Source organism: Gadus morhua, chromosome 6, assembly GCF_902167405.1.
Source record: "Gadus morhua chromosome 6, gadMor3.0, whole genome shotgun sequence".
Lineage (NCBI taxonomy): Eukaryota > Metazoa > Chordata > Actinopteri > Gadiformes > Gadidae > Gadus > Gadus morhua.
In genome coordinates, this window is record NC_044053.1 from 26,118,859 (window position 1) to 26,138,088 (window position 19,230).

The 19,230-nt window shown below is 44.7% G+C and overlaps 1 protein-coding gene across 2 annotated transcripts in view; it reads right to left on the reverse strand.

Annotated features, from left to right (window-relative positions):
* Positions 1 to 14,207, reverse strand: part of LOC115545965 (tight junction protein ZO-2) — a 34,004-nt gene extending 19,797 nt beyond the window's left edge. For both annotated transcript variants that reach the window (XM_030359505.1, XM_030359506.1), the window contains exons 1-5: positions 13,886 to 14,207; positions 3,611 to 3,658; positions 2,802 to 2,926; positions 2,185 to 2,287; positions 1,224 to 1,716 (exon numbers count right to left, since the gene is read on the reverse strand). In XM_030359505.1, coding sequence (XP_030215365.1) covers positions 1,224 to 1,716; positions 2,185 to 2,287; positions 2,802 to 2,926; positions 3,611 to 3,658; positions 13,886 to 13,966 — 850 coding nt within the window. In that variant the 5' untranslated portion in view covers positions 13,967 to 14,207. The remainder of the gene's footprint in view (positions 1 to 1,223; positions 1,717 to 2,184; positions 2,288 to 2,801; positions 2,927 to 3,610; positions 3,659 to 13,885) is intronic.
* Positions 14,208 to 19,230: the final 5,023 nt, after the last annotated feature.

Here is a 19,230-nt window from a genome sequence, read left to right on the forward strand (position 1 = left end):
AAATTCTGTTTTTTTCGATTCTGTTTTTGCTGGCATCCCTAATGTGTAGAATGAAAAACCTTTTCCTGATGGCCTAGTATACAGTTTATGTTGATTACTTTTCAGTATGCTCCAATTGTTTAGAACACATTACACTTTCCTTCTGCTTGGCTCAACAGAATCCCCTTGCAGCAACTGCCTCAGCCTTCATCTACAAACATCTTTGTGATCCCATTTGCACACAAAGCTGTGAGCCAAGCTGCTGCATTTTCAGTCTTGGGTGCTGAGTTTAGAGAATGGCTGCTAGGTGTTGAAAATAAACTGAGATTTTCTAGTCTTCGATAAAGATGTAAATACCCATCCTAGGTTACGCCTATGTATACAAATTGTATATCTTGTCTTGTACCCTTGTCATTGTTTCAGGTGACATTACTGTCCTGTGACAGTGTTAATACTAGGGGTGTAATGGAATCAGGTGTGACAGGGTTAGTGCTAGGGGTGTGATGGTTCAGATGTGACGTGGTTAATACTAGGGGTGTGATGGTTCAGGTGTGACAGGGTTAATACCAGGGGTGCAATGGTAGTGGTTTAACAGGGTTAATACTAGGGGTGTAATGGTTCAGGTGGGACAGGGTTAATACTAGGGGTGTGATGGTTCAGGTGTGACAGGGTTAATACTAGGGATTTAATGGTTCAGGTGTGACAGGGTTAATATTAGGGGTGTGATGGTTGAGGTATGAGAGGGTTAATACTAGGGGTGTAATGGTAAAGCTTTGACAGAACCATTGTTTTTATATGTCTTATTGTCAATCAATTGCTCCATTCCTTGTCCATGCCTTATGTCTTTCTGCCCTAACATGAAAGAGTATATTTGGTACTGTATTTGTAATATTGTATTGGTTGAAAAATGTTGAATATGCTGTAGAGAGAGTTAGTTAGAGTAAGAGTAAGTAGTTTATCTTGATGTTGTCTTGGTTAAGTCCCTGCTGGCTTCACTCCACTTGGCCAGAGTTAAATTTAGATGGTGTCATCATGAATAATAATAAATTATAATAAAGTCCCACCGATATAAACTATCACTCTTTCGTATACTTCAATCTCTCCAAAACCGCTTGCGCGTTTGCACAACGAACCGGTTGTTACAGTGTTTATCACATGGGTAACTACACCGTGACACGTGTCAGAGTGTGAAAACAGAACAACGCTGGCCTTGAGCCTGTGGACACCAGCGGTTGTTCTCCTACCTTCATAGGGTGTGTTCTTCACCAGCACGACACTCACAGGCTTCTCCAGCGGCTCCAGCGGCCCGGCCACCCTGGGGTTCTCCCGGGAAGGGGAGCTCTTGGCCAGAGACAGATACTTCTCCCCCACTTCTCCGGCCTCACACTCATATTTACCACTCAGGTGGAGGGTTTCCCCCGCGCCCTCCGCCTCCCCGGCCGCCTTCCTCCACGGACGGCATCGGTGGCAGTGTGCATTGGGTCCCGGACTGTGGCTACAGCCGGCGCTCTTGGAGGGGTTCTCTCCCCCGGGGGAGCCCTCTCTCTCCCGGCTCCTACTAAGGCTCTTGTCGCGGTGCTCCTCGTTCTTCCCACATCCCCTGCTGTCGACGTGATGGCTGAGGATGGTGTCATGGTGCCAGCCGCTGTCCTCGTCTGCCTTGTTGTAGTCATCGCCGCCGGTGGAGCAGGGCTGGAGCTGGGAGTCGGCCGTCACTGTGCGTGGTCTTTTCACTATCTAGAATGAAGGCAGTGTGTTGTGTATCAAGTATGTTGTTGGTCATCTTTTCCTCCATGTTCACTACAGTACTTTACTGTGGTTATTGGCTGACTGATTGTGTTTTGGGATTTAGGTTTTGATTTCATTAGTAGGCTGGATGTTGCTCATTAGTTACAATTTTTTTTCTGTGTTAAGGACGGTTCAGACAAAAAAGACTAGAATGGGGAAAAAATACATATTTTTGAATGTTTCTAATAGTGAAATCACTTTAAACTTGACTGTTGATATCAAAACAACCAGACAACTTCTCAAACAGTTCTATAGTCAAATGACCCATCAGGATTTCCATTTAAGGGTTATGTTATGTTTTTAGCTAGTGGCACCAGTTTATAAACCTAGATTGTTCACACCAACACTGAAATGCTCCGACACCGCAGTGTTAAGTCTCGTATCGTCATTCTGGTGTGAGATGGCCTGTATACTCACTATCCTGGCCTCCTTGGAACAGTTCCGCAGTGACTGGACAGCAAATGAATGAGGCACGTTATCCATGGGGATGGAGTTCACCTGAATCACTCTGTCATTTTCACTAGGTCATTAGTGCGCCCACACAAACACACATACATGCACGCACGCACGCACGCACGCACACACACACACACACACACACACACACACACACACACACACACACACACACACACACACACACACACACACACACACACACACACTCAAACAAACACACAATTGGACATTTCAGCAGGGCTTGATGTTAAACGAGATACAACATAATCTGCTAGAATACACAATACATTTAGTATTTAATATACGACCACAGTAAAAGTTAAAGATTCATATGTTCTATATGAGTGGTTCCCATGTGCTAAGCCTAATCTATCTTTAAAAAAAAGCAAATAAAATGAACTACCAAAAAATGATTATTAATCTGATGCGAGGACATGAATCAACACCATGTATGTCTCTAAAGCCTTGAATTAATCAATACCATTTATGTCTCTAATGCAAATATCAGATGACGCATTCATGCATCGTGATGAGCTAATCATTAGAGTTATGTAAGGATCCGTCTATAAACCTACAACAGCAGTCCGTCGGCGGGGCTGCCCTGCAACACGTCACAGATGATGATTGAGGTGTCTTGGTTCTCCATGTTGGGGTTGTCCTGGCCCCCAGACACAGCCAGACCAAATCCCATCTGGGGGTCCTAGAATAGAGTAGTCACATAGAGAACAAGAGGGTGGGTCACTGTTCCCATGCTGATGTAACAGCTTCCACTAGCAAGGTCCATGCCTAGACAGGGGAGAGAGACCCTGTAGTTTGAGGAATGGCCGCAAATGAGGTAATGTCTAAGGTAATGTTGCCTCATCTCATTACAAAGGCACTGAAAAACTGAAAAACACATTTGTAGTGTAGCGTATTTGAGACTGCAGATTTTGAATCCTGTCCTCTGGAAATAAGGTAGTTAGTCATCTCGGTCCCAGCAGTCCTACTCTGTTATAGCTTAACTTGACTGACCGCACAGGAAGTGTCATTCTACAGCTGCCAGTCTACGCAGTGTTGGTTTGAAAACTTTACAAAAACTTTATTACAATTTACTACTGCTGTCCGAGTTTGTATTCAGTATTACACACTACAATTACACACTTACTGTTCCCCACATCCAGCAACTTGATTGGTAAAAAAAATTTGAATCGAAGGAAAAAGCTTCGTTGTTTTTTTGTTTTTTGTTACAGAGATTTGAGCTGATCTGCATTCAGACTTTGACGGACAGCTATGGCATTTCCAACATTAAAACGATAGCTCTTTAATGGTATCCATAGCACATTTAATGGCAGGAATAACCGTTCGTGTAGCCAGCATTGCCATTGAGCTATGCCTATGAACTCACCTTCTGTAATGTAACTGTGTGTTGTTCCCAAATCTCCTTCCCAGGCACCTGTCGAAAAGGAGGGTCGGAATAAAATCAATTTCAGGGATATTGACTTATGTGTTAATACCCTGTGAGATTCCAAGCTGCTACAGAAGCATGCATCCTGATCCCTGAGTATGAGTATGTCGAAGGTGCAATTGTAAACAGATTTATGGAGCAAGACGATGCAGCCAGGCTGGGCTCGGCCATCTGGACGCTCTGACATGTGCCAGAAAGCCTGTTAGGATTTTCTACTACTGGGCCGACCTGACTGCTGTGATTACTTGTTAACCGTAGAAAAAGATAAAGTAAAGAAAAAGAACAGCGGCTGATCCGGCCATCCAACAAAGTGGGCCATTTCGTTGGTGAGATGGGCCGGTCCACTTGAAAAGGAAGGGAGGTTCCCCATTGGCAAATTATATGATATCAGAGATTGTGCGGTGCTGCCTGAGGTGGACCCCTCCCTCAGGTGAATTACTTTACTGAGAGCAGCAACCATAGGCTATTGATTAAAAATGAGAGAGATTCTGGTCGAGATTGCAATTAAGAAAAAGGATGGGTTAAGCACTTAAATGGACTGAGAAAGGAAAAGAGGAGTTGAAGGTATTCAGTGTGGAGTAGTGTCACCCCGTGTTGTTTCAGTTTTTATTTAAATATATATATATTCTTTTATTTTTTTATCATTGGGCTTGTCTTTCTGTTTATGTTGTTGTCTTCTATGTATCTTTGCAACATGCTTGGAAAATAAAGAGTCATACTTTTTATTATATTTAGCTAGGCAAATGATATTAAATGAGAAGATGGGTAAAGGAAAATGGGGAAAGTCGAAGGTCTGGATAAAAATCGCAATTCACAATTATAAAGGCCTATATATATAATACCAGGGCTTTATCCCTGCCCAAAGCGTGCAATGTCATCATTTAATATGGAAATTCAGTTCCTGGAATAATTCTGAACAAAGGAGTTATTTTGAGAATTGTTTTTATAAGGTTGCAAAAAAATTGTAAACACATTAACCTCTTCATTAGTAGGGCTACTTCTGAAAATTAACGTACAGAAATTTTAACGTAACCCTACATTGAGTGAATCTCCACAACTGATAGGGCTATAATATGTTATATTGGTCCAATAGAAAGATAACAACTCTGAGATTGTTGTACAAGTGAAATAATAAATGTGGATACTATTGCTTAGAGAAAATAAAGCTAGAACAAATGCCAAAATCAAACACACTCATAAACGTAAGTGGACGGTTTCATTTTGTCTGAAATAAAAATCATGTTCTAGAGTGAATACCACCTGTTGCAATATCAGTTGGTGGCCTATAGTACTTTAGGGCCATAGCACAACACCTTATCAGTAACTTGGTCAATAGTATTAGTAAAGGAAATCTCCAAATAAAAACATAAATCCAATAAAAACCAATGCAAAATTGACAACATAATCTTGATGAGACAAAAACAGGGGGATATATTGGGAAGCCATTGCAAAATTTTGACTTATGACCCCTCTGTTGAAATAACCCCATGCTAAACGATCGCAATTGCACCATATGGCCATCGCATGCGATAAAGAACATGTCTTCGGATTGAACACAGGAAATACAGACTAGCTCTAATCTAACCTTAAATGTAACAACCTTTAGCCTAATACCCCAAATGAACAATCTCTTATTTAAGACAACTTAACCAAATGTAAGCTTACACCTTAACTTAAGCATCTCTAACCTAATACCGAAACCAAGCCCCCTATACCCTCGTATGGAGAGCCATTTATAGAGCGATTCTGGCCAGCGCGGCTGTAGAAGAAACTGCAGTCGGGTTCCTATTCCGGCATGGAGAAGTGTGTTGGTGAATGGTTTGGGTTTCATTGCACATCATTAGACAATTCAACAACCCAGAATATGTATCAGTCAGACAGACATACATTTAAGACTACGATAATGACAACATGATTGTATGTGCTATGGTTACATTTGTATGTTATTTGACACTAGTAATCGGAATCAGGACAGCAGGAAGCAAACAAGCTGAGGTGGCACATTTTATGTTATTGCTCATATTACTGTATAAGTTCACCTTCAAATCAGTGGTATTTTGCCATTATGCAAAGACTGCTCGATCAGTGGTTGATTATTTTAAAACATCTATTTGCACATCTTCCATCATCTTGCACAAGTATGGTTAAAGGTCCCATGGCATGCTACATTATGGATGCTTTAGTATAGATATTAGTGGGCCCCTAACACAGTATTTGAAGACGTTCCCGAAATTCAGCTGTGGTGCAGAATTACAGCCACTACGAGCCAGTCGCACATTGAGCTTTCCCCATACTCGCCGTTTCGGTGTCTGTAGCTTTAATGCAAATGAGGAGGAGAGAGGCGGGTCAAGGAGGATTTGGGGGTGTGGCCAAGAGCAGCTGGGGGCCACGGTACCATATGCTCTGTTTACAGTGGATGTATCGCAATGACGCACACAGCCTTTGGCCGTGTTCTGTAAATATTCTAGAACACTCCGCGTGCTCTGGCGGGAGTCCTGGAGCTCTATATCTAAATCATATCATATCATACATAGATATCTATATCATATTATCACTGACAAAATCTGTGTCCGCCTCCAGATGATATTATGAATCTCAAACGATTGCGTCCGGTTCTCCGACGTCTCTGGTTCTTCCACTTCCACATCAATCTGAAGTAGACTGAACCACGACATGGAAGCAGCAGGGCTCCTGCGGGAGACAATTGCGAGCAACAATCCCTTTCTCCTCCTTGTTGCGGTTCATGTACTTCAGGGAGTCAAAGCCAAAGTTCCTTTCCCCCCAATTCCTTCTCAACCATGGCTGAGTTAACCCCCACTACGAGTCTCGTTGTTGAAATACCAGAGACGTGAGAGAACCCAACGTGTTATGCGCCATAACACCAACAGCAGAACGGTTATCCAAATAACAAAGAAGTGTATTACAGAACACTTGTATTACAGTTCTGGAGCTCTATGTCTAAATAATATCATATTATATAAATCGATATCTACAGTATATCATATATACATTTTATCACGGCCAAAAGCTGTGTACGCCTCAAGCCGACTGCGTCGGGTTCTCCGACGTCTCTGGTTCTTCCACATTCACATCAATCTGAAGTAGACTGAACCACGACATGGAGGAGAAAGGGATTGTTGCCCGCGATTGTCTCCAGCCGGAGCCCCGCTGCTGAAGCACCACCGTCTCGGAAGCGGGCAGCGGGGCTTCTGCGGGAGACAATCGCGGGCAACAATCCCTTTCTCCTCCATGTCGCGGTTCATGTACTTCAGGGAGTCAAAGCCAAAGTTCCTTTCCCCCAATTCCTTCTCCACCATGGCTGATATAACACCCACTACGAGTCTCGTTGTGGAAATAGAGACGTCAAAGAACCTGACGTGTTATGCGCCATAACACCAACAGCAGAACGGTTATCCAAATAACAAAGAAGTGTACAGTCGTAGCTCATTGTCTCATTGGCGTGCCAAATATTCTGGGCGGGCAAAGAAGAGAAGGGGAGGTAAAGTTTCCCCGTATGATGACAGACAGGGAAATGTGAAATTTTCATGCCATGGGATCTTTAAAGTTTGATTATGAGCAACAAGGATAAAACCCAGGAAAATAATTTTGCTTTGTAAATGTAATACAGTGACATTCTTTTTTTATCTGTGAAAATAGAGGGAATATAGAGAGAAATTGGGTGTAAATTGGCTGAAAGTATTCCAGACATCCTTTCATTGTAATTTCACATGCTTTAAATTAAACAGTACTTGAAACCAGTTTAAATAAATCATAGGAATACACAAACCGCTTCAATTACATTATGTATTATTGACGAGCAGTCCTGGCTCATTAAGAAATACATTCAAAACAAGTCTATAACCAACCTTGTGTGTCAGACAGAAAAGGACACAAGTATTCAACGATCTTCATGAATGATGATCAATCGCAGTATTCAACGATCTTCATAAATGATGATCAATCGCAGGATCTATGTGATCAACACATAGATCCTGTCCACAAGATATCCTGCTGGTCGAGAGTCTAATGACGTATCAAGGAGGTGTCCTTCTCAAGGACACCTTGATACTCAGCTAGGAGGAGACCGAGATCAAACCAAGAACCTTCTGGTTACCAGTCAACCCACTCATCCTCCTGAGCTACTGTTGCTGTCAGACTACTGACATATCAGTACCAGATAACCTCTCAAAATGCAGTGAATAGGATTGCCAACTCTTCTGTATAAGCCAGGTTGTTCCCTTTATTGGGTTCAATTGGTATGTCCCATTTGGGAGCTCCCTCGTTCCGTATATTGACTGCTAATCCACTCTGGTCATAAGACGTCGCACTTACAGATTCTAGTTCTGACACCACAGCAGTAGATAATGAGCTGATCAATCCACATGTGAGACTGTCCAATCCCAGGCTGCCTCATGCACATCAGTCGTAGGTAAAGTACTAATGTACCAATTCCTGCTGAAGTAAATCTGTCATTTCTGGTGTTGTTCGGTTGGTTTGGCATGTGCAAATATGTGATGATACACATGCAAAATTTCACCATGCACAAGACAACACATTCAGGTGTACATTTTGCACAGGACAAAACGTGCTGTGCCAATATGACGCCACCTTACGTCCTGTAATTGGTTAACCCTAAGCCCTCTGAAGGACAGGGAAGACCTCTCTCATATTACGGAAGAATCTTGAGAAGGAACCCAGAAAGAGGGATAGATCCATCCATCTAGGGATGGATAGCAGAGAGCAATGGGTGCCATCATGGACAGACATAATGCTAGCATAACAAGGAAAGAGTTTTAGGTAAAATATTTAACTGGTAGGTGGAGTATCAAGGTTGTCCCATATACAGTATGCATAAATAACAAGATAGATAACATAACTACAAGAGGGAGACAGGGTGGAGCTGGGGGGTGGTGATTTATTTGCGGCCTTGAAGCTAAGCAGCGAGCAGCTGTCAGAGGAACAGTGATGATGAGTGTGTCGTCTGTCAACACAGCTCTAAGAAAGCATAGCTTAGATTCGCCAGTTGATGACTGGTGAGTGTGGGGCTGGGTCGTTTATGCACGATGTCGTTGCTTGATCCGAAGTTAGTAAAGATCAAAACACCAATAAAAAGAGTTGTCGTTTTTTTATGCAAAAATAAAATACAAATAAAAAGTACTTCTGAATCCTAAATCACTGAGCCATCAGCTGACTGTTGTGGATTATAAGCAGCCTTCCTCTGCCATGACAGCTGTCATGAAATGCTGAGCCATCCCCCCAGTGGCCGCCTGAACCAACACGAAGCTCAACATATGCTTGCAGAGCTGGTAGACATCACAACCGTGGATATAGTCGTGTGATGTGAATTTTCATGCCATGGGATCTTTAAAGTTTGATTATGAGCAACAAGGATAAAACCCAGGAAAATAGTTTGGCTTTGTAAATGTAATACAGTGACTTTCTTTTTTTATCTGTGAAAATAGAGGGAATATAGAGAGAAATTGGGTGTAAATTGGCTGAAAGTATTCCAGACATCCTTTCATTGTAATTTCACATGCTTTAAATTAAACAGTACTTGAAACCTGTTTAAATAAATCATAGGAATACACAAACCTCTTCAATTACATTATGTATTATTGACGAGCAGTCCTGGCTCATTAAGAAATACATTCAAAACAAGTCTATAACCAACCTTGTGTGTCAGACAGAAAAGGGCACAAGTATTCAACGATCTTCAGAAATGATGATCAATCATTACACTACATTGCAAATACATGGTTTTTATGCAAGCTGTATGATCATGCTAACGGAGCATTATATATATGCCATTTGGCATATCACTTATAGACAAATATTCCCCTTCAATTTGAGTATTCTAACCTAGCCACTGAGATTATGTTTTCTTAAGTGGCATTAAAACTCAGATAGGGTCACTATAATAAAAACAACATCAAATTGGTGGGAGGTGCGAGGTATCAAGGTGTGAGCAATGTGTATTTGAAGAGTGTAACAGAGGGATTACTGCATTGCGTCTATCTAGACAGAGAAAAAAGAGCTATAGCAATAGAAAGAGCAGCCTGATGAATATTAAGACATAAACTCTGCTGTCCATGTCTTTGTGTACCCAGGTGTCTCTCTCAATATACCATCAATGAATCTTCTTGTTGCATTCCAATTTAACTACCATTTCCTCAGGTTGGAGGCGATGCAAAAATAATCGATCTATTGTAATTTCAATTCACCCTCCTGTTTCTCCCTTGCAATTATTGCCAGCTTTGGCTTTAACCTCGCGTCCAAAAATCCCAGAGGCATTGTGGGTAGAGAAATACCATCATGTCATCACATTTAACATGTGGCAGATATTCCGCTGTCCTAATGCCACAGATTCAGTTTTCACTAAAGTAGACCTATACATCACAGCAGAACTCCACTGGTTCTGTAGTAGTGCATTTCTGTGTGCATAGTAACGTTGCAGTATGAAATGTAACACGCTGTCACCATATCCATCTGGCCTGGCTAATTAGCACTGCCACATGAGCTGCAGAGGAACGTACGCACGCACGCACGCACGCACGCACGCACGCACGCACGCACGCACGCACGCACGCACGCACGCACGCACGCACGCACGCACACACACACACACACACACACACACACACACACACACACACAAACACGCGCACACGCACACACAAACACACACACACACACACACACACACACACACACACACACACACACACACACACACACACACTCTCACGCACACACGCACACGCACCAAAGGCACTAGTGTTGGCTAGGGACAAAAATAGAGAAACGGGGAGGGAAAGGATGAACGTCAAACTTGATATAAAAGATATGCTAAAATAATGGTGGTGAGTTATGTGGAAAAATTATGAGGAGCAGCTGAAAGAGAGACAGTTAAAAAGAGAGATATAAAAATGAATGGACGGAATCCTGTGGGTATCAATATTGATCAATGTTTAGGACAAGAGAACAGCACACTTTTCACCACAACTTTACAGGAATAAGTCTAGTTTCACCTACAAGCTACATATGCGTTAGGGGAGGTTCAATGGCCCATCCATTTAGCAACATGCCTTGTTGCGAGCCAGGTTAGATTCCGACCTGTGGTCATATTCTGCATGTGCAGTAATTTCCTCTCTTCTTCATCCCCTTTCCTGTATCTCTTCATTCTCCTTTTCGTGAAGGCATTCTTTCTATGCATGTTAATCTGTGTGAATCCAGGCACCAAGGTGTGAAAGATAGATCTCACACCTTAGCATCTTTAAATGTCTGTGGCAAATACTTAACAAAAGCTGTCTGTAGAAGGTGTGTACTTTAAGTGTAGGAGGTTGACACGGAAAACTCTGCCAATGACCAAATATGATTCCAAAGTGGCCTTCACTTGAATGTTTAAAAATGGCCTCAAGTTCCCATAGCGTTGGCGCAACCCTAGGTGTTGAAACTATACTAGGCTCTACCATTGTCATTGGTTGTTAAAGCTCCACTATGTCACTTGGCCAATAGCAAAGTTACGTACTGTGACAATCAGCGTTGGGCTGATGGGTTTACATGTTGACATAGTCAACATGTCAGAGTTTTAAAAACTTAAATTCTTTGAATCAAGTATCAACTCTGTTTTCAAGCCTGTTAATAGTCTAACCAGATTCACACATTTCTGCGTACCTGGCTGACATCTCTCAGTGGATGTAGACACACCACCTGAAGCTCCATCTTGACAAGACTGAGCTGCTCTTCTTCTAGAGAAAGCATCCCCCATCCTTGACCTCTCCATTAATATTGACAACTGTGATTCTGATAGCGAGGAACCTGGGTGAGACACTGGTTGACTAGCTGTTCTTCGCTGCAAACATTGCTGCGACAACAACATCAGGAGGCGCTCCTCACTCAGTAGGACCCGCAGGTTTTGGTTAAGGCTCTGGTCATCCTGTATCTGGACCAATTCAACTCCCTTCTGGTTGGTCTGCATGCATGTGCCAATCGTCCTCTGCAGCTCATCCAGAGATCAGCAGCCCGGCCGGTCTTTAAACTACAGAAGTTCAACTTTTGTTCAACCCAACTGACATCAGGACAGCTGCAACCCTACAAATCACACCTACACCCTACACATACTGAAAACTCATCTGTTCAGACTGCATCTTGTTACTATAATGTAGCACTTTAGCATAATGGAACAGTTTGCTTACATGATGAATTTCATGCATTTCATGAACACATGATTCTTTCACCTTTTGGGTTGCATGGTCATGGTTGAATGCGCACATGGCAAGACGCTTTGGACAAATGGGCCTGCTAAATAAGAAAATTGATGCTTGATTTCATGGGTCTTGGAGTCATGGATGGATGGTGTTTATTCTATAGTCATGTGGTTTCTTGCAACTACAACTTTTCCATCAACTGATTAAACCATTTGAAACGTCCTTTTTGGTGTATTATTTTAATACCTCCATTCATATTTTTGAAGAGCATCTTAATGAAATTCCACAGCCTTTTCGCTGTTTGCACCAGACAGTACAACCTTTAGGTCAGAACCCCAAATTGTATCACAATCCCAATTCCAAATCACTTCAAACACACCTATTTTGTTCCCGAGAAATAGTTTAAGTATAATATTTAAGAACCCAAAGTTGCTGTAAGCTCAAATACATTTTGGAAACTATAGTACACACACAAAGCTACAGTTAAGATTCAGAGAGGAAGGAAGACTACTGGCCCTTTAAGATAATCTCTCTGCACCTTATTAGACGCAGAAACCTTTCCACGATACACCAAACCTTCAGGAGATTCAAATCTCAAAGCTACTACATCATACTCTTAGATTAAATTATACCATTGCATTCAATCATTTAACCATTCACCTCTTGATTAAATCCCCCCCCCCCCCCCCCCCCCCCCCCCCCACACACACACACACACACACGCAGAACCCCCCTCCCCCACACACACAAAATAATCAATATAGTAACATGTACATACACAAATAATATTGGACTATTCTATAAGAATAGTCATCACTTCAACTCTCTATTCTGACAACAGAGATGAGAAGAGAAAACAAGCTAAATAAGTCGTTGTTAAATGACAATACACTGGCCCCATTGGTTTACTTCGTTTAACATTTCCAGGCAAGGACATCAAATATTGTAAGTCTGGTCAGACAAGTGTGGGGACATTATCTGCATTATGTTTACATTACAATGTACAAACACGCTATGTGTATTTTTAAGGTTCTAACAGATACGTGTTTTTTGTTGCAGAAGTACATTCGATTTCTGATATTAAATAAATTCCTTTACAAAACTGCTGTTATATTCTGGAGACCCTTAAATTTGCATTTGCATTTAATTTCAATGCTAATGTTCACATCTACTACTACTACCACTGCACCTTTTGGTATTCAGAGTCACATTTGTTCAATTTAATGAGTAGAAAATTCATCCGGACCCTACCAGATCATTCAGGATCTCACAAGTTGACATAAAAGGCAACAATTGATTTTCGCAAAAGAAACACAACTATCATCTATCATTATCTCACTAAGACACCAACAATACAAAGTCATTATATTTAATGTCAAATAAACAAATCGTCAAAGTGAAGACCATGCTTTTCCAACCAACTTTTACATAAACATACACGTTGTCTATGTTTGTGTACGTGTTTGTTGTGTGTGTTTGTGTTTTTGTGTGTATAAGAAGCCCTTGACCTTCCCCTCCACACCATCACTGTGTTGCAGATTAGCAAGGACACCGCCCATCCCTGCTATGTACATTGCAGTCCTTGTCCACACACACACACAAGCACTACCCTACGCACACACACACACCCACACACACACACACACACACACACACACACACACACACACACACACACACACACACACACACACACACACACACACACACACGCACACACACACACACACACACACACACACCATACACATACACCACACACATAGTGCATGAGTATGAGTAATTCAATTTCATCTTCTCCGGCCTACTCAGCAAGTATTCAAACCATAAAGGGACATAGCCAGAGCTGTTCTGTGCATAATGCTAAGCAAAGTGTAACTACAGTGTCCAGCCACATCCTGAGAGCTGTGCTGTAGAGAGAGAGAGAGAGGGAGAGAGAGAGAGAGAGAGAGAGAGAGAGAGAGAGAGAGAGAGAGAGAGAGAGAGAAAGAAAACATGGTGCATTTACCTTGCCTTCGGTCCAGCAGAAGCAGACGTTGCTGGAGGTGCTCAGGATGTCCGACAGGAAGGAGGAGATCCCCAGACGCATGGCTGCAGATGACAGATAGGGCAGCTGAACAGAACGCAAGTGTGTCGCGCAGGTAGGAGAATGGAGAGCCGCATGGAGATCCCACAGACAGCTGTTTAAAGCAGGAATGTACAGCACGGACTGAGAAGGATGGTACCAGGGAGTGAGCGAAGGGAAGCCAGGGAGAAAAGGCGTAACAGAGAGAGAGATAGAGAGAGAAAGAGCGAGGAGAGAGAGACGGAGAGAGAGAGAGACAGAGAGGAGAGAGAAAGAGAGAGAGAGACAGATAGACTAAGAGAGGAGAGAAAAAGAGAGAGAGGAGAGAGGAGAGAGGAGAGAGATAGAGACAGAGAGAGAGAGAGAGAGAGAGAGAGAGAGAGAGAGAGAGAGAGAGAGAGAGAGAGAGAGAGAGAGAGAGAGAGAGAGAGCAAGGGGGTGGGGTGGAGGGCAGAGGCAGCTAATGCTGTGATTGCGAGTACTGCATGCAGGACTCCTGGTCCATGCAAGAGTCTGTGTGCATATGTGTGTTTGTGTATGTGTGTATGGGTGTGTTTGCGCGTGTGTGTGTGTGTGTGTGTGTGTGTGTGTGTGTGTGTGTGTGTTTATATTAATACTGATGTGTGTGTGTCTATGTGTGTGTGTGTGTGTGTGTGTGTGTGTGTGTGTTTGTATGAATCCTGATGTGTGTGTGTGTGTGTGTGTGTGTGTTTCTATCCTGATGCGTGTGTTTGTGTTTGTGTGTATTTGGTAACAAGCTTGCACGCTGTCTGCCCCCAACCCAAAGTAATGATGGACATTCCCCACATTATGGAGGATGTTGATGAGACAGACTGTTGTATACGAGTGCCTGCGGTAGGTACTCATTGGAATATGACTCCGATGACTTCACAAGCTATGCCCTTGCCAACAGATACCTTCTAAAAATACATTTAAGTGATATGTATACGTAGCAAATATAGGAAATCACTGTGGTATCAAATGATTGTCAATGACTGATAGTCCTCTGGTGTCTTGCTTTTCACAACACTGTGTCCCATGTGCTCAACACATTCATGCATTACAATCTTGCTTGAATGTACAATCTACGGCTATCAAGGACAGTTCATTGTCCTGGTGAGTTCCATGATTCTAGACAGCATCCTTAATACGTGTCGGGCAGGTGGAGCTCCTTGGCCTGACACCCGGGTGAGGTTCCAGGGTGACGTACCAGGGTGAGGTATTAGGGTGAGGTACCAGGGTGAGGTACTAGGGTGATGTTCCAGGGTGAGGTTCCAGGGTGAGGTCCCAGGGAGAGGTTCCAGGGTGAGGTTCCAGGGTGGGGTTCCAGGGTGAGAGTCCACAACAGTCAGCTGATGGCTCAGCGAGATAGGATTCGGAAGTACTTTTTATTTGTATTTTCTTTTTATTTATAAAACGACAACTCTTTTTATTGGTGTTTTACATAATACAGTGTTAATACAAAAAGTAGTTAACGAAATTGTTTGTTTTTCCCATAAACAGACCTGGAAAGAATAGAGGAATGTAATTCCTCTATTCTTAATGTAACCTAATTACATTAATTAATGTAATTAGGTTACATTATTTAACCAACTATTAAAAATAGTTAATGCATTGAACATGAATCAATGGCAGTTAATTAACAGTTAACTAATGGATAATAATCTAATTAAGTGTTAGCTGATGAGTCAGGACCGAAAGAGATTAAGGTCAGGATGGGTCACCAGCGACACCTGGAGAAATCGGCCAGAAAAATAATAAATATTTAAAGACACAGTTTTATGCCATGGTACATTTAAGACAAGATTTATTCAATATATGTACTAATTAAGGTGATAAATCATACATTACTTGACGTTTTTACAACATTGTGCATAATTCAAGAATTCAAATGAAATCACTTCAAATAGTTGCGATGGATGGTCTACGATGCCCTCGAACCAGAGTTTGGTTTGAGAGCATCGGCGTCGAGTACTTTTGTAAAATAAATACTATACAATATTTGACCAAATAAATCAAAATATGTGCACGTTCGTAACATCGACTACAGTAATAAACAGGAATAAGAACGAAGGAGAAATGAAAGAATAGAGGTTTAGAGCGAGAGGAGGGAAATAACATAATCTACCTACATCAAATTGTTTCATGATTATAATAATCGATCTTCATTCCTATCCTCACCTATGGTCATGAGGGTTGGGTGATGACCGAAAGGACGAGATCTCGGGTACAAGCGGCCGAGATGAGTTTTCTCAGAAGGGTGGCTGGCGTCTCCCTTAGGGATAGGGTGAGAAGCTCAGCCATCCGTGAGGAACTCGGATTAGAGCCGCTGCTCCTTTACTTAGAAAGGAGTCAGCTGAGGTGGTTTGGGCATCTGGCAACTGGGGAGGAGACCTCGGGGAAGACCCAGGACTAGGTGGAGAGATTATATCTCAACACTGGCCTGGGAACGCCTCGGGATACCCCCGTCAGAGCTGGTCAATGTGGCCCGGGAAAGGGAAGTCTGGGGACCCTTGCTTGAGCTGCTCCCCCCGCGACCCGACCTCGGATAAGCGGACGAAGATGAGAGATGAGATGAGATGGGCGCAAGCCCAGGGGCGTCCTGGACCTCATTAAAGAAAACTTGGAGGAGGGGTCCAGTGACAGCAAGAACGAAATCCAGTACATCATGGACTTCACCCACTAGGGGTATTGTCACGTGAGCACTTCCCCCGAGCCAAGGAGAGTCAGAGACGCCTGTACGACAGAGGGACTAGATTACGTGATCTCACTCCGGGGGATAAGGTCCTTGTACTATTGCCCACCTCTAGCACCAAATTACTCGCGAAGTGGCAAGGGCCCTTTGTGGTCACACGGCGGGTTGGGGACGTGGATTACGAGGTAGCGCGTTCGGACAGGGGCGAAAACAAGCAGGTCTACCACATCAATCTCCTAAAGAGGTGGAATGATGCGGTCCCTGTCGCGTTTGCGTCAACGTTAACGGAGAGGGAAGAGCATGGGCCGGACGTCCCTAGCCCAGCCCCATCCCCCCGGTCGGTCAGGGCAAGGGTCTCTCAGGGAGTCAGGCGCGGGACGTTGCCGTTCTGCAACTCCGGTTCGCCGACGTCTTTTCGCCCCTGCCCGGTCGCACCCCGCTAATTACTCACAACATCGACACGCAGCCCATTTTAACGGTGCAGACACGCCCCTACAGGCTGTCGTCCACAAACAAGATGTGGTGCGGCGCGAATTGGCAACAATGTTGGAGTTCGGTGTGGTCAAGGAGTCTCACAGGGACTGGTGCAGTCCCGTCGTGCTTGTGGGGAAGCCGGACGGGTCTGTCCGGTTCTGTGTCGACTATCGTAGGGTAAATGCGCTGTCGAAGTTCGACGCCTACCCAATGCCTCGGATCGACGAGCTCATGGACCGGCTTGGTATGGCCACCTATTATACGACTCTGGACTGCAAGAAGGGCTACTGGCAGATTCCAGCAGCCCGGGAAAAAACAGCCTTCTCCACTCCGCTCGGTCTGAACCAGTTGCTTCCGTTCGGGTTGTTCGGGGCCCAAGCCACATTTCAGCGGATGAACCGGGTGTTACGGCCCCACGCCGCGTATGCTGCTGCCTACATTGATGACATCGTCATCTATAGCGGAATGTGGAAGCAGCATATGCGGCAGGTGGCGGCCGTTCTTCAGTCGCTGAGACGGGCGGGGCTCACGGCCAACCCGAGGAAGTGCGTGATCGGGCGGAGGGAGATCCAATATCTGGGGTACCACCTAGGGGGGGGGAAGTTCCGGCCACAGGTCGCGAAGACCGCAGGGGTCACCACCTCCCCTCGGCCCAGGACCAAGAAAAAGGTGAGGCGGTTCTTTGGGCTGGCGGGGTATTACCTGCAGTTTGTACCACACTTCTCCGACCTGGCCAGCCCCTTGACCGACCTCATCCGTAACAGGGCCCCCGATACAGTCCAGTGGTCGGAGCCATGTCAGGTGTCGTTTGAGGCTATTAAAACAGCCCTCTGTGGAAAGTCGGTCCTGTGCGCTCCTAACTTTGATATCCCTTTCTCCCTGCAGACGGACGCGTCGGATAGGGGGTTGGGCGCGGTCCTGACCCAGCAGGTGGAGGGGGTCGACCGCCCGGTGCTGTACCTGAGCCGGAAATTATCAGACCGGGAGGGTCAGTACAGCACGGTGGAGAAGGAGTGTCTCGCCATCCGGTGGGCGGTCGGCGCCCTCCGCTACTACCTGCTGGGGCGCGCGTTCGCCCTCTACTCCGACCACGCCCCCCTCCAGTGGCTCCACCGCATTAAGTACGTCAATTCGAGGATCACCCGGTGGTACCTCGCGTTGCAACCCTTTAATTTTCGGGTCGTGCACAGGCCTGGGGCGCAGATGGCCGTGGCGCACTTCCTCTCCCGCTCTGGGGGGGGGGAGTGAGTTGGCGGCCGGATGTGACCCCGGCATGTGTCGGGCGGTGGGGGTGTGTGGGGGGACGTGCAACGTCTGGCCTGCAGGGGGAGTATGGGCAGGTTGGGAGCGCACCGGATTGGCTGGGGGGATTGGACCTGAGTGCGAGCAGGTGTCAGCACTCAGGCCAATCAGGGATTGTTTGTATTTATGTGCCTGCTTTGTGGTTAGTAGGGGCAGACCGGGGAGCAGAGAGAGAGAGGTCCAACTTGTTCCCCACCACAGATCGCAGGTCGTGGATCGCAGAACGCGAGGACTCTCCTGGACGTTAATTTCAATTTTAGTTTCAAGTCTCTGTTTTGTTTTGTTACGCTTCCAAATAAAGACGCTCCCAGTGAGGGAAGACGAACTGTGGCCTCCGTGCGCTCTCTGATCCTGTTACAATGCTCTTATCCCCTGGCTTTGTATCCTTGAAATCTGATTCAAGGGCTCTGATTCAAGGGCTCGGCCTCTATTGACACCAGACTGCGGCTGGTGTCAATAGAGGCAGTACCTTGACAGATACACGTGGCACGGACCTGTCACTTCTGCTGACTTTGCTATGCGCAACGAGCTGCCAACAATGCTAGAACCCAGATCTCTCTTGATGGCGTATGGCTCATCATCGCCTCCTGCGAGGACTTGCCTTTGCGCCAACGCTCTGGCACAATCGTAGCCTATTAGGAGTCCAACTGCATAATCCATCAGTCCTGGGATTTCCTTTTGCCAGTTTCAGGGACAGGAATGTGGGAGCGTTCGAGGGGGATGAAATCTCTGGTATAGGCAGGTGGCAAGTTAATAAAGCTTAATGAAGAGTATCCTCTAACTGTAAGACCACTAGCTCTCTCACTCTGAACAATGG